Here is a 20,163-nt window from a genome sequence, read left to right as displayed (position 1 = left end):
CTAAGTGATAAAACACAATGACCTAAGTAACAAGCAATGGCTATCATGGTAAAATATCCCTTATGTCTTATGTAGGAATGTATATTTATATCATCATAAAGTTGTGTGTGAGGTAAATTCCGATCCATAAACTTGGTCTTATATCTTTAAATAGAATTGAGGAGGCATGTTTTTTTATTCATATGGTGAGAATTTATGCGCAGTGACTTTTATTTAACATTGCTTAGAGTAAAACGGACTGTATATAATAACGAGTAACTGGACACTTTTCTTTATCTGTCTATAAAACTATTTAGATCAACGAGCGCCCCGCCACTTTGTCCAGGTAAAATAAAAGATAGATACACAGAATGCAAAGCAACAGAAGTTATTACCTATATAGATCTAGACAGAAGTTCAGGTTATATATTAAGCACAGTATTACGTCACTGTCGAGATATTATATAATTTAAAATATAATTATTCATTATTTTTTAATATCAAGCGACAACAATAATAAGAATTGAAAAAAGTAATATGGGTTGCAATGAATGAATTTCATATTCATTTCAATGATCACCCAATGCTTAGGCACGAGCAGTAACTTTGTATACAGAGAAGAAGAGGAAAGAAGGAAGAAGAGTAACTTAAAAAATCCTTGCGAACTGTCTAGCACGTAAAAACTAAAGCACGTAAAGGATTCAAAAAGTAATAAAAATACCATCGTGGAAGTAAAATTTTATTACGTAATTACCAAGGCGGATGAAATATTATGATACACAATTATGCCTTGAAAACAATACCGGTCTCTGCTTCCAATGACGATATTAATTACTGACGTTGCAAGGGCTGCGTCTATATATAGAAAATGTAATATTTTTATAATAAGATATACTCATCTAGCAAAATATTTGATCTAAATATCTTTAGAACTAAAATTCGTATAAATGATTATAAAAGTAAACATTAAAGTGTATCTTTTATAATAATTTTAATATTAAACTAAGAATTTAGTTAGTCTTATTCATTATTATAAAAGAGAATTAGTGTAATAACATCATAAATAATCCTCCTAACCTGCAATTAGGAGGATTTAGAGCTTATTTCGCTACGCTCCGTTTCGAGTTGTTTGATATAATACGTGTTATATTATAATGATAATGAAAAACAATGTACCAAAACATATAACTGATGTATCTCAATTTATCTACGACCGCATCGGATGTAATGTGTGTATAAACCCCTTTCATTTAGTGTCGGCTCAATTAAGCACTGCGAATGAGCAGCGATACGCCGAAGCAAAGTTGTGGTCTCATTAAACGATTCAATCCAGTCAATGATGGCGTTTTAAGCACGCTGTATAAATACCACGGTTTTATGTGATTGCGATTGTGTTTTTTTTTTTAATGCATTCGCATTATATTTGCAACGAAATTATACAATTTTGAAGTCGGATTGTTAGTTCGTGTATTGATGTAGTTGTATAGATGATGACTAATCTTGGGAATGAAACGATCGTCTCCAGGTTGATTCAAACATGTCGTTGTTTTCTTATATTATTTACATTGTAAACTATAAATATCATAGGTATATATAACCCGTATTTGCGTTATGTATAAGGCATGCAACAAGAGCCTATAGGAGTGTCTCCTTCATTGGAGTTCAAGGTCACTTCATGGAGAATGTCATCAAATCGTGTGCAATGGCTGGGAAAGAGAAACAGACAGAAAGATAGAATTACTTTCGCTAAATGCGAAAGTATTATTAGTAGTAACAGCCTGGTAATGTAATTTTGTAGCTGACCAGGCTGAACCTGATGTTTATACAACTATTGTATTGTATTTAAGTACTTGAAAGTCCAGCAATCCGTATCACAGCAGTGATTCACATAAGTCATTAATTTAAAATATCATACATGATTGTATTAATATTATTGCTCAACGAAAGACAATCATGTCCATAGTTAGTTCTTTAGTAACTTCGTAATTTCCAATCATAGCTTAATTTCAAGGCAGTATTAAGATAGCCTAATATTTAAAATAAAATAGATTAACTTTTTAATAAGCCGTGTAGAAGTCACATATTGAAAACTCCATAGAGTAATATTCATCTGAAGATCGTCAGAAGATTTTTCGAGTGAAAGTGCTGATATGAAAACGTATACCACGCCTGTCACATAGCACTTTTGTGCAGCAAACAAAGCTTGAACCATTTTTTATTATTCGTCGACTCGATATTAAGTTTGCAAATGAAAAGAGCTGGAAGCCAAGTAATTTAAGTCGCGTCAAAGCCAGTTCTCTGCAGGACATTTATTAGCTACGTAATATTTTTAGTTTATGGCCACATAACCATCGAGATTCTTGTAAAAATCTGCCGCAGGCGTTCACTTACGAGTTTATGTTTTCATTGCGATGAAATTATTTTATGATTACACATCACACAGTAATTGCTTTCATACGATGTTGGTATAACAAGTATTTTTCTTTTTTTTTCTCTTCGAGTCGAGTAAATAGGCCACCGGATGGTACCTAAGTGGCCCCTACCGCCCATCGACTTTATAAAAAAAAATACAAGTATAAACTATTATTTACATCGAAAATGCGCTTCCAAACATGGGTCTTAGATGCTATGTCCCCTGGGTTGCTCTTGCTTGAAGGAAAAAGCAAGTAGCAGTCTAATATATATTTCTCTGATATACATGTAACTTTTATTCGTTTTATGTATCGCTTAGTAAGCGCTTCAATCGCTTTACAGCGTGAAAAAATTGCTATTGCTACTTTCATAACACTCAGCATTATTTTCGTGTTTATAAAATACTAGTTGTGTCCCGGGGCTTCGCTCGCCTTTTCGGGGTTGGTTGTCACGTGTTAGGAAAAATTAGCCGTTGTTATTATTCGTTGGAGTTCGAGTTAACTTCATACCAAATTTCATCAAATTCATTTCATTGGTTTGGTAGTGATAGAACAACAGACAGACAGCCAGAGTTACTTTCCCATTTTTAATATTTAATATAGAATATAGATATAAATACATACGTCACAAGTTAACGAATTAGCGTTCGTAGCTTAATTAGCACGTTTAGTTATTGAAACTAACTTTCTAAAGCTAACAATATTATATGGAGCTCTATTTGTATTATAATCGAATTAATGTTCCTATTTCAATTGCATTAATCAGTCGTTAATTGATCATGGCGTGCGTTCACGCCATTCAATGCGCGACTGAGATTATTATTGACTTATTAGCTATCATTCAGTCGATCCTATAATTATCTAATGAAAGAGCTATTAATATAATTGATAAAAGCGTTTACTGATTAAATACAGTGGGAACATTCATCGTATTTTCTTTTGTGTTCAATAATATTACTTGTATAAGATTGATACAAGTCACCGTTTTACCGTTAGGTCACAAAATTTGCTACAAATTATTATATCGCTTCTCATAGAGAATATTTTCCTACTTTATGATTTGACACTGGGTGTTGCTGTATATTAACTTATATCGTCTAATTTTACAATCTATGTAAGGCAATCTACCTCCAGGTGTTACATCAGGTGAGCCTCCTGCTCGTTTACCACACCTGCCATAAAAAATAAATACATACATTTTTAAAGACCCTATCACGTCTACCAGGTTTTATTAGTACTTATATATACATTGGTCAATATTTATATAAATATACAATAACAATAATATATTTTGCATCGTAAATTACTATCAGACGACTATCAAGATAGTGTGCGTTTCTATTTAAAAAATATATATTACATCGTTTTAAAACAAAAGGGAACTTCGCGTGAAATATGCAAATATTACACAATTCTATTTAAATCGACTTTTAAAATAGCGTAGTGGAAACTACACGCCTGGCATTCTCGAAATATATTTTCAAATGATAGGTGTATAGAAGTTCATAAAAAGTGTTGCAAAAAGTCATTGCATTTGTATCATGCAAGGACGGGTTTAATACCTCACAAATGTCATTAGCAGAATTCTCGGGGGGAGGGAAGCGGGGCGGTCAGCGACCTTTCGTTTTACCTTGCAGTTCGCATTCTAGTTTGTGTGTGCGATATATTATCTGTGCTGTGCGGCTTAGGTTACAAGAACTTTATTGCAATTTATTTCTTTATGTGAAAGGATTTTTAAACGCGAAATGAGCTATTGCCCCGACCGCAACCTGTAGTTTGTCTGTTTTATTTTTTAGTAGCGACTCGGTCCGGCGTCGCACAGGTGCATTACGGATACTAAATATACTACATAAATTATAAAAAAATTCTAATAACATCACATTAGAGTCGTCTAAAATTATCAGTTTTTCTTTATTATATTGTCCATGTAATATATACATAACCATTCCTCTCGAATCACTTTATCTATTAAAAAACACATCACAATCCGTTGCGAAATTTTAAAGATATAAGCATACATAGAGAGAGACAGCGGTAAGCGACTTTGTTTTATACTATGTGATGATTCTAATGTGTTTCTGTTAACTATAAGCTACGAATATAGTTACCATAAACACATTAGATACTATACTGAGAATATCCATTTATGATGATTTTGTAATATATTATAGTAAGAGATACAAATAAAAAGAAAATTAATATCGTTTCAATATAACTGTCTCATAATAAATTGTGTACAGAGTTGACAATGAAATAATTAATCGGATTACTAGTCAGGGAATCGATAGCTCTTAGGTATCGAACTAATGGAATTACACGATTCCGACCCCGCACGCCCAATTACCGGGGATTCTGCGGGTGTGCTGTTACAGATGACCAACATTAAACCAGGTACAATCGACCAATGAGCATTGAGCTGTTCTGATATATCGATAAGAATTTTGAATTATTCGATCATATCATTTAGTATGAGGCGATATTTATTACGATTCCTTTTTCTGATCGTTTTTATTATAACCTATTCGTATCGGAATTAGGTACAATAACGTTTATATGGAATGACAAAAATACTAATGAATATATTCCTGTTTTTGGGTTAGGAACTCTGCTGTCATAAACACTTCGCCAAAGTATCATCAAAATTTGACGACTGCTTTTTTTATTAAGAAGATCTAGTTTACCATTTGTAGTTAATGACCTGAGGAGTTGTATCAAATTGCAGCTTAACAGCTAAATAGCGATGAGTATTTTAGGATTAAAATGGTAACACAATCTTTGATGCTATTTAGAATTAAGTCACTAATTCGCACCAACACATGCATGCACATGTAAATTTACATATAGCCGGTATATGTTTCTACTATTAAGGAGAAGTCTTAATTCGATGAACAAAGGCATCCTCATGGTTTTATTCTTCCCGAGGTTTATTGTAAAAATATAAAAAAGCAATAGTGTATTGAACACAAAATCGTTTATTAAGATTTTCTCGTTTCCTACCTACTGCCATCTCGATTTTCTTATCAAACTGCCATAATACAATAGAGCACTCAAATTTGAGAGTCTTGATTTGCTTTGATTGAAGGCAATTGTTTATCTTTTATATATTAGATAAAATTATAATACTGTAACATAATAAATTTATAATACAATACTTTAAGAAAATTTAAGGTAAACAAATGTCTAATCAAGACATACGTGTAAGATATTGAATAACTTATGAAAGGCATTTATGAAAAGATCTTTTATAACTTTCAACGTAGCGTATTGTTCTAAATTCGTCTGAAATTTCACTGTTAAGAATTTAATGTTATATCAGTATGTTTATTTGTTTTGTGTTGTTATAGGGGAACTAAACTTAAACGTACACATTTTTATTTAAAAATTCAAATACCTATGCGTAGGTATATATTCGTTTTGTGTCTTTATCGCTTTCAATTTTTTCATATTATATCATCAGAATTTACAAAGTTAAGGCATTTATGCCGGGAGTTACCTAACACTCGGCAATTATCCTACCACTAAAAACTAATGCTTTGTAATGCTGTGTTCTCGTGTAGCATGATGAGCTGGAGTGATTGCGGGATCCAGGAACGTAACAACTTAAGTTTCGCCGTTACCGAGAATGACGTCAAACGGCATTTTGTATACCTCATTCTTAATGCTCTTGGCAAGAGATGGCCGAATAGTATTCGGATACTATTATTTTAGTTGTTCTTAAATATTCTCTACCTCAACCTAAATGTTACGCTTAAGATTCTCTCATTGGGATATCAAGGCACGGTTCGTTAAAAGATTAAATTCAATCACAAAGAACAGGAGAAGAAGTACGAAATTAATTGAAGCCTAGAAATATATGTCCTGCTTTGATTCACATTACGTTTTTATTAATAAATAATGCATTTAGATACTTCTTCAATTTCTCCTTTTTTTCCGAACACATTGATTGTCATATGTCCAGGTCTTTCGTCTATGCCTCAGTTTTTAATTCAGAAAGTTTCAATGAAGTGCAAACGTTTTACGGTGTGTTAACTAGTATTTTATAAATAGTAATACATTTCCACTTACTGCAGTTTCGAAGCAGTAATGGAAGTGTACTTCACAACAATAATATCAAGAGACCGAAGTTTATTCCAACTTCATTGTGCATTAACTTCTGCTGCGGATAAATTTTAAATGAATTCACCGAGGAGTAATTTGGTATTTTTCTTGTTTTCGAATTGAATTAAACTTTTGCAAAGATCTTTATTAAATATGTATGCATTATCATTGAATTAAAAAGATATTACCGATTTCAGAAAACTTTTACGTTATATCATCTGAGGTAATGAATTTGTCAGTAGCCTTTTTATCGTTAAAAATTAATCTTGTGAATTTTCATCAATTGGGCAAAGATACATCTGATTCGTTGCTTCCAGGGCTAATCCTAAGCTTTTCTAAGTTTTTGCTGTTAGCCTCGGTACGTTAACAATTAAACATAAGACACTCTTACGTCACTCTGTCCCAAGTCTGATCGTTGGTTCTTCTTTTTCAACCGCCAGCAGTCATTGTGAGGCCAAGCACGTCCTTACTTGTGTTTGCTTTGATATTTATTGTTCTCTCTCCCCTTTCGCATTTTCTGACGATAACGTCCATTACATCTCTGGTCTGGTTTTATGGTTTGTATTTTACAATAACTATTAATAAGACTCATTGGTCGTTTAAAAAATATTGGACAATATATTGGACAACATCACATATGTACATTAGTCTGATCTCAATGTACTAAGCTCTAAGAAGCTAAAGCTCTTGTGTTATTAAAAATGAGAAATGGCGTTACCACAAACACTCCGATCCAAGACAACATAGAAAAGTATGAACTTATTCTATGACGACTCGGCCAGGAATCCAACAATCCAACCCTGGACCTTGGAGTCGCGTATCCATAAAAACCGGTGTACACACTACTCGACCATGGTGGTTATCCATCATTAAATAATTTACTTATAATATGGAATGCGATCCACCCAAGGTGCTCAGAAATGTATCAATGGTACCATATATTTTTAAGAATTATCCTAGCTATCCATCCCGATGTGAAACGGGTAAAGAAGGATTTTTTACCATTCGCTACCGAACTATTCGCCAGTAATTTGTTAATGCATTGTGCAAAATACACAACGTACCTTTTCACGCGTTTATTTAAATATCTCGTAATATTTTTAACTGGTTCGAATTGGAAAGTTTAAAAGGCATTTTTTATCCATATGAAACTTTTACACCAAAAAAATTTAATATTTCCTTTTTTTTTGATACGGATTAATATTTTGTGACAATTAAATAAAACGAAGCTGCCTGCGATTCTTTATTAAATTTATCTGGTTTTACTATACTAAAAGTTAACGATTGTTTTATTATTATATTTTAAGTATATACCAATCCTGACTTGGCAAGTGTAGAATAAGATTTAGAATATTTACATTGAAAGCCGAACATAAAATATATAACTTGTTTAGTTGAACAATTTTGTTTTTTTTTTTTTTAATATGACACAACATCACATACATTACTCTCATCCCAATGTAAGTAGCTAAAGCACTTGTGTTATGAAAAATCAGAAGTAACGATGGTACCACAAACACCCAGACCCGAGACAACATAGAAAACTAATTATAATCTACATCGACTCGGCCGGGAATCGAACCCCTCGGCGTGGCGTGCCCATGAAAACCGGTGTCCACAACACATTTTTTATTTTTATATATTTTGTCATTTACTTACGCTTGTGCCTTTTTTAGTTCTCTTCGTATTGTTTTTATTGATTGATTTTATTATTAATGAAATTAGTTATATATATTAACGCTTATCTAACTATTCATAGGGTCCAGTTTTTTGACTCTTTTTGGATCATACCCAGACCATTTCACAAAAGTTTCATTATAATCGAATAAATGGCTTGGGAATGCATAAAGGGCAAACTCATATTTTTTTTATTAAGTAGAATAAGTTACAGGCAATGTTCTACATTGCTGTATTTATCTATATACTATATACCTTGAATTCGCTGAATATATCCGGCAAAATCAAGTATTTATGAACTTGATAAAATTGTTTACTCATTTCCACAGCTGTGAAGGGCGTTACGCGAAGGGTTTAAACGTTTTAATCTGTAAACGGGTCATTCGGTTCTACGGTAAAACGCTATTTACGTTTTAATCGATACGGTATAGATTCGATCAAATTTATTGCCCCTTAGGCTCTACATACGTGATACTCAAGGTTTTCTTCTCTTTGTTACAGATTCTTCATTGAAGTCACTCGTCTTGCACGTATTGTAAGTTATATTATGCGCATTCTAAACAATCAATCTTTAGAATTTTAATTTTTTAGATATATACATATTTATTGTTAAGATAAATATTTACCTGAAGTATAAGATTAAAATAGAATAAGTTGACTCTTGGTCTGTGTGTTAATTGATTTTAATTTTTTTTTTATGGAATAGCTTGGCGGACGAGGATATGGGCCACCTCATGGTAAGTGGTCACTTTCACCCATAGACAATGATGCCACCAATCTTGGCAACTAAGAGGCTATGTCCCTTGTGCCTGTAGTTACATTATTTTTTTTAATTACTAATTTATATTGATTTCTCAAAGATTTATCCATCTTTCCATCAGGTAGGTTAAATTCCACCATTGAATTGCTTAAGCAAACTTTATGAATAAGTGAATGAACATTGTATATCTGTTTGCGATAATGGTAAAATGTGACTAAGATAATAAAATTCATCGCATAAGCTTCACTTAACAAAATATTTAAATCGCCAATTATATAATTTGTTGATATTATTTTATCTAAAACACTGTCCATTTTATTATTATGCTGATAAATATAAGAGTAGAAATTTATGTTGTGAGAAATATAAACATAAATTTTATGTTTATAAATTAACTTCAGTGTGCTATATTATCATAGTCTATTAAATTTAATGAATATATATAATAAATGTATAAATTTATTCAAAACTACCAAAATATTTGAGATTGTTTAAACAATTTCCTACGACGTGAATGAAATGATAAGGGCTTATTGTATACTTAAAATGCGAAACGTGATTTCACGTAAGATAAATATTTGAATGTAAAATGAAAAAAATATTTATAATATTCATATTTCAAATGAAAATTCAGTGAAATTGATAACATCTATTATGTTTTGCAAAACTAAGAATAATATTATGTAATTGAATACGTGCTATTATAGGAATCGTGTAGTTTTAGTAGAATTCCAATTTCACTTCAAAAAAGAAGAAGTGTTACGTGTTATTCGACGTATTCCTTCATTGATTGAGGGTTGTTTTTAATGATTATTTATTAAAGAGGTTTCATTTAAATAGATTTCCATTTATATAGAGTAATCGCCACTTCTATAGAACCTTAAACCTATAATTCTTAGATTTATTCGTTTTATTGTAACTTCCTCTGTATCGTACTGAGTTATTTGAATGTGTTTTTCTTTTTTTACAGAATCAATCCACCACCATGGTGAACGAAGAATTGAAGCATAAAAAGTTTCAGAAATGACACAGAAAACTAGAAAGAAACACGTTCGTCAGGGCTACCTGAAGGAAGACTTATAGCCTTTAGGCTGCTGATTATGCTTTAGCATGTAGAAAGATTTAATTGATACAACATATCTCCGTATCGTAGGACATATCCTGAACTATATCACCGACAAGCCAATGTCAAACATATCTCATCAATTGATGCTAGTCACCTATATGTGATTATAGATAGTGTTAAAAATTTTGCTCAAATTTTACGTAAACTATTTTCTATCATAAACTTAGATTGTATCTATATTAAAAATAAAGTAAAAATAAATATTTTAGAAATAATAAAAAGAAAAGTTATTGATGATATAAACGCTAGAGAGACATAAGATGAAATACTACACCATGTTTTTTTTAAGAAGAAGGACGTTGATATTGAAAGCTGTTCTGATTCTGACAGCCTTGTGGTTTATGGTTGCGTTACTAACCACAAACGGTGGCACGAGGAACGCTATCGGTGCTCCGCCGATCGAATATGAAGATCCAGAGGCGAAACCGCTTAAAATGGCCAAGCCTACGTCGACGAAAAAGAAAAGCGAGTCGTATGGCAACAACTTATCCGACGGTAAGCATTTTGCAAAAACTAATTATAAATTGCACGAGCTTTGTGGTGTAGGTAACACTTGGTGAACTATTTGAAATAACACATCCGAAACATTCGATAATAATTAACTAATCACTATTTGTTGACGTCTCACTAATTGTTTCTCTCACAGTTTTAAGAGCATGTGTCGTCAATCAGATCACCTGTTTATTTAATAACATTTCATGTGATAATATTTAATGACTAAAAGCAATACGATATTTTATGTTTGAATTTATTTAATTACTATAAATTTCACCTCCTGTGCCATCTCGCTAAGCTTTATCGTCTATCACGATTTTATGACCGCTCTAAATCACGAGTCCATTAGTTCTCTCGCTAGTATTGTCCCGAGTTCCTTAGAAACTGAACTTGCTGCGATTGTCTCTCCGCTTGCCCACGCAATAGAAATGGTAATGAGGGAAGACGTTACAGAGTCGAATGAATGTAAAACGAAACTATCCCAAGAGCTTTGTACTATTTCACTGCCTCTCGGAATTTCGTATTTCTTATTTGCACTAATTCGGTTTCCTTTACAAGAACGATCACTTAAACATTATTACTGCTTTTAAATTAAGTTTCTTTTTGAATTTAGAATCAGAATTCTTTTTTTTTTTAAATCAGATTTCCCTAATTTATACAATGAATAAATATGCTGGAAGCGTCATATCGACCTCTTTAAATTAGATGCTATAAACGATGATTGTGAAATAGGATATTGTAGAGGTGTTGTGGCAGATGTCCAGCATATACGTTGTTTTGGTCCATGTAGATAATGCATGATAATATTCCTTTATCAACTACAGCACCGACGCGAGTCGACTGGATGGGTCGGATCGCAGGCAAAGAAGGTAATACTAATTGCTTTATGCTTTCTTTGTACATATTACGCTATTTATATTTGTGATTGTAAATTATTTGTAAATAATTTTCTTTTTTAAATTATATAATAATGGTAATATTATTAAAAAATAATATACGCATAGTTTAATTATTTTGGTAGCTATTTCAAATCATGCCATCACCTACAATGTGGCTAATTCTTGTTTAAATGTTTTGTCTTGGAAATATCGTGTAAGTCATATCATTTTGGCATATCATCTTATTGAGAGTAAACTAAATAAATTGTTAAAGCTAGTTTAGAAGCTAGGTTTTACTGGGTAGGGTTTTGTGCAAGTCCATCTAGGTGGATACCGCCCACTCATCATATATTCTACAGCCAAGCAGCAATGCTCATTAGTATTGTGTTCCGGTTTGAAGGATGAGCGAGCTAGATTAAGCACAAGGCACATAACATCTTGGCTCCCAAAGTTGGCAGTGCAAGGGTGATAAGTAAGGTCTGTCAACCTGTGTCATTAAAGTAAAGAACATAATTACTATCCTCACAATGAATATGAAATCTTAGATCCAAAGGTTGGCCGCCCGCAAACTTATTTGTAATAAATTTTTATAAATTATATTGCACGTTTTGTATCTCGCCAAAGCCCAATAAAAAATATATGCGACTCTAATTAATTATCAGTTTTTTTTCTATAATAGTTATTTCATTTTTGTCACTTTTATTTCTTATCATTTACTGGATATATGGATGAATAATAAAATAGTATTTATACCCGTATAAGCGACACTCGTAATTTATTGGGAAAGCAAAGCAGCTTTAATAACATAAATTCTCACCACTTGAAGGGTTGCTATTTTTAACATTGGGATAGTGAAATATTTTACACTCGCCGGATGTGACATGCCTACGCTTGATGTCCGATTGAGATCTAGATAGTATTACGTGTTCTCGGCAATATAAATCAGTAAGCTTGTCACAATGAAGATAAAACTAGAAGATCAAGTATCATCGTGACCGCTTAGCTTGACACTCGCCAAACACAATATTATTTTACTAGTGTTGTGAACTTAGTGTCCAATTGTTGGCTATTATTTTTTTTCGATGCGATCTCAATTCCCATTTTCTGTCTAGGCATATAAATAATGCAATTTATAATTTTAGTTATGTTATAAAAAGAGTAAAACGGGGACAGTAATCGATAGAAATAATAACACTTTTTTTTTAAATTGAAAAAAAAAATCACTTTCAGTCGCATTAATCTAGTAGAATCTATCAACGACGCCAAACGTAAACAAGCAAAAAGACTTATTAATCGATTCTATCCTGCAGGGCTCGGCGTAATTGCCGCCCCCGGTTCGGACAACGCACCGGGCGAACTCGGCAAACCGGTCGTTTTGCCGACGAATATGAGCGACGATGCGAAGCTGGCGGTATCGGAGGGTTGGAAAAAGAACGCTTTCAATCAGTACGTGAGCGACTTGATATCGATTAGGCGGAAGTTACCCGACCCCAGGGATGAATGGTAAGATGTGAATCCGATGTCAGACGCAAACAAGATATGAATTGTTTTCATTTCATTTTGGACGAGTATTTTGGTTTTATATTGCCTGATTTATCTTCAATAGGTGCAAGCAACCTGGACGCTATTTGGAAGATCTTCCACAGACGTCGGTAGTCATATGCTTCCACAATGAAGCTTGGTCGGTGTTACTTCGAACCGTTCATTCGGTCATTGACAGATCACCAGCTCATTTGATTAAGGAAATTGTACTCGTCGATGATTTTTCAGATATGCGTAAGTACTCTACCTTTTTTCCTTGTATAAACTAGTTGAATATTTTGTTTGTGTGAATGTATTAAATATTAATAAGTTTTAAGAGAAGATAATAAGTACGGAGTTGGAATTTAGAAAAAATCTATTTTAATTTTAAATGGAAATTAATTTCTGGAATTCTCCATACCACTAAAATATACAATAATATATTGAATGTTGCATTTTGGAGCATCGTTATATTTGTTTAGGCAAATGGAATGACATGTTTCATTAAAATACGTTTCATTGGATTGTACCTGACCGAGTTAGGACAGTGGCTATTATTGTTCCAAAATGTTGAATGATTATTGGAATCAGTAATTATGCAATATTTTAAAATAACACGATTATCTTGATCGGTCAAGTCGTTTTAAAAATAGACGTTATTTACTTTACATTTTCATATATGTGTAATGGGAAAAAAATAATAATCATTAAGCACTATGTGACGCCGAGCAGGAAAATAGAAATATTTTCGGAAAGTTCGTCAAAGGCAGCGATTGGAGCATTCCATGGGTAGCATTAATTTGTTTATCAATACTGGGTCACCAACTCGCAATCAATAAATATATAAAGCCAACCATATCTGAGAATTAAGGCTTCATGGTAAATGTATGTTCCATAAATCTATTTTAAAAACGCCTTTAATATATGATGTGTTATTTAATTTGATAAGCAGTTTCAAGAGAGCACTTTGTGTACAGTCAGAGAAAGAAAACCTTTCAGTTTTCAAATTCATTCTTTTATCAAGTCTTAAACTCTTAGTACCTTTTGAATCTATACATCAAATCATTGCAACGCAATATGTTATTTTCTATCGGTAAAGCAGATTATTATCGCTCATACTGAGCTACACGAAAGTAGATCTTAAAGTGACGAGCCTGTTCTTATCCCTGTGTTTTCGTTTAAATAAAGAGTTTTTGTTTTAGCGCACTTGATGCAACAGCTAGACGATTATATGTCGTCACTTCCTAAAGTGAGGATAGTTCGTGCAACTCGACGCGAAGGCCTTATTAGAGCCAGACTTCTGGGAGCTCGATATGTCACCGCGCCTGTTCTAACGTACCTCGACAGCCACTGCGAGTGCACGGAGGGTGAGTGGAATTTTAATGATATCGACATTTTATATGCGAATCTTAAACACGAATAAGATTTAAGTACGTGTTTTCGTAGAATTTTGTTTTTTATTTACTCAACATTTTATAATTTTGAATGATAATAAAATATAGTACTCGAAATTCTGTAATATTTTTGTTTATCAATCTAAAAGTCATCAAATATTTGTCTGTACACTAGTTTGATAACAAGGCTGGATTGTTTGATGGCTTTATAGTGGCCAATTAAAAACGAGTCAATTTATTTGCAGGATGGTTAGAACCATTACTCGATAGAATCGCTCGTAATAAAACGACAGTCGTGTGTCCAGTTATTGATGTCATTGACGATAACACTCTCGAGTACCACTATAGAGACTCATCATCAGTCAATGTCGGTGGTTTCGATTGGAATCTTCAGTTCAATTGGCACCCGGTACCAGCGAAGGAGCGAGCGAGACATAAGCACACCGCTGAACCTGTATACTCCCCAACCATGGCCGGTGGTCTTTTTGCTATAGATAAAGAATTCTTCGAAAGACTCGGTACCTATGATAGCGGATTCGACATATGGGGTGGCGAAAACTTGGAGCTGTCTTTCAAAACTTGGATGTGTGGTGGCACCCTTGAAATAGTGCCCTGCTCACATGTCGGGCATATATTCAGAAAGAGATCACCCTACAAGTGGAGGACTGGGGTTAATGTCCTCAAGAAAAATTCAGTGAGATTAGCAGAGGTATGTCTCCACTTTTAGTCAAGTAAAATAAAAAAAATTGCATATTGTTATAACAACTTACTATTTTAGGTATGGTTAGACGATTATGCGAAGTACTACTATCAACGTGTCGGCAACGACAAAGGAGATTTCGGTGACATTTCTAGTCGAAAATCATTGAGGCAAAAGCTGGGATGTAAATCATTTGAATGGTATTTGAAGAATATTTATCCAGAACTGTTCATCCCCGGAGAGTCGGTTGCCCACGGCGAGGTTTGTATAAATCAGAAGACACACTTCTATCGTTTCTATCCATATTCCATCCTCGATTTTTTTACTATAATGACTTACTACCATCAACATATGATTGAGTACTACTGCATTGTAAGAGTACCTAGAGTGCAACTGTTTTTATTGTATACATTTACAAATATTGTGCCCTTCAAAATTGTTAATTGTACAGATTCGAAATGTCGCCTTCGAAAAAACATGTCTGGATTCGCCGACGCGCAAGTCGGATCACCATAAGCCTGTCGGACTATACCCGTGTCATCGGCAGGGAGGAAATCAGGTGTTTTGTCGTTTAAAATTGCACCAGTTGCGGCAGTACCACGTTGAAATGTCATTCGAGCAATGTTGTTTCGTCCGATTGTCTCCCTTTTGCACTCTGATTTCCTAGCATGTTTAAGCACGTTTCTCTAGCACGGTCTGGCACTGAATGAAATTTCCTTAGTTTTTGTTATGTCGATTGTTAGATTCGTAACGAAGCAAACGGCCATCCTCATTGTCTCGACGGTGAATCAGTGGAGGAATCCGTTGAAGAAGTAGAAACTATTATGTTACACTCGTGCCACGGTGGTGGTGGCAAACAGGTACCGATATTGGAATGCGATTGTCGTGTTTTGTTTTGGGTTAACTAAATGGCACAAACTGAAACTTATTCCAATATGATGAATAAGTGGATCATTGTTGTTTCGATAATCATTCTCATCTTCATCACAACATTATTACTTGTAGAATAGCAAACATAATAATATCGAATTTGATTGAAACGCTTCAAGTAATAATGTTACCAGCACGCTTGCTTTGGCACGCCTTTTAAAACTGTGGATGACATTAGATCGCGAATCCATCAACGGATATGTGCGTCGACTCCGCCGCGGGACCTGAAGATATGAAAAAGCCAGTCAATCTATGGCCTTGCCACGGCGAGTACGGCAACCAGGTTTGTCAATGAATGCCTTCACTGGATCACTGTTTTCTGTGCTTTTGCTTTAAATTCTTAATGGTTATTGGAGTACATCATCATTAGTAGCAAATAGAATATAATTATGGAATAACTCTTGTAATTGTATATCGCTATTAAATCGCCAATACTAATCAACAAAGCTATTGCGTGCTGGCTGAGCCGTTCGTTATTCATTCCACACGCATACGTTTTGAATATCCTTTTATTTGTATGCTGTACTAATGCGGACGTTACGATCACTCTGAACGTAATAGCTTTTGTCGTATATTCAGTTAATTCTAACAATTTAGGTTTTTAATCTTCATGCCATGTTTGGTCACGCACGAGATCGTATTGACTGAGGGAACTTTCATTCGGTACTTTATTTTATAAATCATCGTGTGACACATTCTAAATGATCCTTTCAAATTTGGTACTGCCGCTACGTTTATTTTATTAGTATGTAAGCTTAGTTATTTACGTCATAATAAAATGTTTGATTATAATACTATATTATATGTATGATAAATTTATTTGTAATCGACGTCCTACATAATCCTATATATTTCTGGTGAAGTCTCATATGTATTATCTGATTATACAAAATTTTAAGGCAACTATATAAATTTATATAATATTTTACTTTGTATATAAATTAAATTTCTGAAACTTTATAAATCCGATAAATATTTAAACTAGTGCATGAAACATAAACATTTATCCCAAGCTAAAGATTCTCGCTATTAACTATATTAAAATATAAGCTCTGCTTTGACTACATTATAATAAAAAGCAAGAATAACAAACTTAATATTTGAAAATGAAACGGCTTCTAGAAATATAATGAATAGAGTATTTCTAGTTTATTTTTACTCATGAATAACATTTGACAGCTTTATATTTATATACATATCATGTGTATATTTATACATAATATGGTGTGGTATTGGGGTAGGTAACATTAATATTTTAATTAAAAATTTTAATTAACAAATTCTGATTACATTGCGTTAGGGTGGATTATGTTAAAGTATGTTCTAAAAATATTTTTCAGTACTGGATGTATTCAAAGAATGGTGAGATTCGTCGTGACGAAACTTGCCTCGACTATTCCGGTCACGAGGTTGTGTTGTACCCTTGTCACGGAGCTAAGGGTAATCAATTATGGCTGTATGACCCTAATGTAAGTAATATATTATGTTTGCATATCCATATGCATATTTCATATGTGTATAATTGTCGGATCAATATTTAATGATAATATCATTATTAATTTCTCTCTATATTTGGTAATATGTTCTCAAATAGTTTAAAGAAATTTATGCATAAATATTACATGTACATGTCTCTTAGTTGTAATAATTACTTCGTAAAAATAACTTTAAGAGTAAATCTTGTATATTTAAATAGCTTATAGTACGACAATGATATTACGAATAATTTTATATATGATATTACAGACAAAGTTACTAAAACACGGTTCGAGTGAAAAGTGCATGGCGATATCACGAAACAAGGATAAAATAGTAATGGAAACGTGCAATGAATCAGAAACGAGGCAGATGTGGAACATGGAGAACTTCAACGCGGACAGGCTCAGTCCGGAGCTCACGGCCGAGTAGCCGGAGGCCTACGACGAAGTGCTGTTCATATAAAAACAGCGAAAAACTTTCAAATGGACAAGATTCTTAAAGTGACTGAAGTGGTGTTTGACGCATTTCGTGCTTTAGAATACGTGAAGTTCAGTGGTGTGCTCGAACTATTAGAACGTTTTATAGTTTAATGTGATGTCCGGACTCACATAGCTTATTAGTCATTCAATTTGAAGCTTAACTCGGCCTAAGGAAATCGGAATTTATATCAATATCTCTTGAATGAAAGTTTTGATAACGCATCGTACAGAGATTTTCAAATTAAACTGTTACGCCTCTTCATCGATTTTTTTTATGAATAGTTTAGTCCAAAATTTTCGTCTACGTTTTAATTTTACAATTCACAATTTTATTTTATATAACGATTATTAATTTTTAATAAAAAAATAAACAAGATAGTATTGTATGTCAAGTATTAAATATAGGTATAGATTTAAACATTTACTGTACATATCTTGCTACATATTATTATGAAATAATAGAATTACATTTTTTGAATACTTGTAATGATACTTATCGCGTCAGTGACGGTATCGCTTCGAAAGATGCTATTGTGATTTCTTCAAATTTTGTATTAGATGTAAATGATGTCCTAGAAGATGGATCTAGTGAAAATATTTATGAAATAAATGTAGGTAGGTATTGTTATAATATCTAATATTTTAGTTACTGTTCGTAGTAAGTGAATATTTTTGTAAAATTTCAAATTTTAAGCGAATTTATTATAAGTCATTTGAACTGATTTTTTTCGTTCTTATTTTAATTGAGAAGTTTTAAATATGTGTTTTTATATTTGTGACAAAGTAATATCCGGTTTTGAGCAAAAATCCATGTTATTAACACATCCATATAAAAGAAATATAGGTTGACCTAAATGTAATCCTTGTAGAACTCTTAGTGTTTTAACACTGTTTTTTTATATAAAACTTTTATGTTTCATTCATACTAATATAGTTTTTTTTTTAGTTTAAATTACAAATTTGTCAATTTATTCTATATCAAGATGTCTATAAATTGAAAACAGGACTTGCATATGACCATAATTAATCCATCAAAATATTTTAATTTCTTGTAATTCGCAGGGATTTTTGATGAAATTAGGTTAAAATTACACGACATTCCCATTTGTGATTTTTATAAGGATTTTTATGCGTAGAAAAATACTGCCAGTTAAATGTATAAATAGTATAGATAGTGTTACAAACAAAAAAAATATCGTAGAATATTTTTCTCAAATTTTATGTAAGTCGACGTAATTTCAATGATTCATATCAATCTAAAAAATGTTGAATTTAAAATAAAACGTGCCAGTATCATTATAGATGTACTACTATTAAAGATTTTAGCTTTCTTTCATGTTTATAATGTTTTAATTTTAGGTATTGACTTTAAAGTCTGACAATTACTGTTTACGTTCTTCTTATGTATTTCTTCTTGTCTTCCTAACATATCATCAATAAGAATCGTTAGAACTTATTTCATTTACATACTTATTTATTTCGGTTAAACTTCCACTTTCTTAACCCTTGTCAAATTTTATGTATTTAGGATATGACTAAACCCATAACGCATTAGTAACTTTGAAGAGTTCAACAAATTTGACTAGTAGTAATAATCAATAAAATTTTGTAAATATTTTTCTGTAACTAGAGTTAATACAATTTGATAGTCGATTACGAAATGTTTCCAATTATCCTAAAATTGACTAAATCAACTCTTTTGTCCTAAAATAGATGCGATGTAAAGACACGTAGATGATAATTATTGTTGGGTTAAGATGTTATAAATGTGCCTTATATCTTTACGTAATTATTGTATTTGAACGTTGAAATTTCTGTATATAATGCGATGTCTCTTGTATAATATTATGGCGTAACTTTAGATGATACAGTAGTATTTGTAAAATAAAGCATTATGTTGGATTTATAATTTGGTGTTTCATTGAAATACGTTTTTTTCGATCTGAATGTTGATATGGAAAAAAATCTGAATTACTCAATTCAATGGAAGTTTAATAACGTCGTTTATCTTTTATGATGTCACATAATAGGTAAACGACGCATTAAAGCAGGCTTTTGTTGATGTAATCACAGTTATTAATATAATAATGTCTGTTTGTATATGGAATTTGGTGAACACGCTGACAATCAAAACAAACATTATGGTAAATCAATGACCTATTTATACTAAAAATAGTCCTCACTTGAAAAGGCAGAAAATCCTTTCAAAAGCTAACAATGGTGACCCATCGATAAT

General features: G+C 32.5%; 1 protein-coding gene across 5 annotated transcripts in view; it reads left to right on the top strand.

The window, feature by feature from the left end:
* LOC124533970 (putative polypeptide N-acetylgalactosaminyltransferase 9) overlaps positions 1-19,836 on the top strand; it is a 148,738-nt gene extending 128,902 nt beyond the window's left edge. For 2 of the 5 annotated variants that reach the window (XM_047109538.1, XM_047109536.1), the window contains 11 exons: positions 8,667-8,700; positions 9,896-10,546; positions 11,371-11,415; positions 12,735-12,927; positions 13,031-13,200; positions 14,148-14,312; positions 14,585-15,048; positions 15,118-15,300; positions 15,491-15,598; positions 17,310-17,438; positions 17,716-19,836. In XM_047109538.1, the coding sequence (XP_046965494.1) occupies positions 10,312-10,546; positions 11,371-11,415; positions 12,735-12,927; positions 13,031-13,200; positions 14,148-14,312; positions 14,585-15,048; positions 15,118-15,300; positions 15,491-15,598; positions 17,310-17,438; positions 17,716-17,877 (1,854 nt within the window). In that variant the 5' untranslated portion in view covers positions 8,667-8,700; positions 9,896-10,311 and the 3' untranslated portion in view covers positions 17,878-19,836. Of the gene's footprint in view, positions 1-8,666; positions 8,701-9,895; positions 10,547-11,370; positions 11,416-12,734; positions 12,928-13,030; positions 13,201-14,147; positions 14,313-14,584; positions 15,049-15,117; positions 15,301-15,490; positions 15,599-16,147; positions 16,253-17,309; positions 17,439-17,715 lie in introns of all 5 variants that reach the window. The other 3 variants (XM_047109539.1, XM_047109537.1, XM_047109540.1) reach the window with 3 other exon arrangements.
* Positions 19,837-20,163: the final 327 nt, after the last annotated feature.

This window comes from Vanessa cardui, chromosome 12 (assembly GCF_905220365.1).
Source record: "Vanessa cardui chromosome 12, ilVanCard2.1, whole genome shotgun sequence".
Classification (NCBI taxonomy): Eukaryota; Metazoa; Arthropoda; class Insecta; order Lepidoptera; family Nymphalidae; genus Vanessa; species Vanessa cardui.
This window is presented reverse-complemented; position numbering and strand designations above follow the sequence as displayed.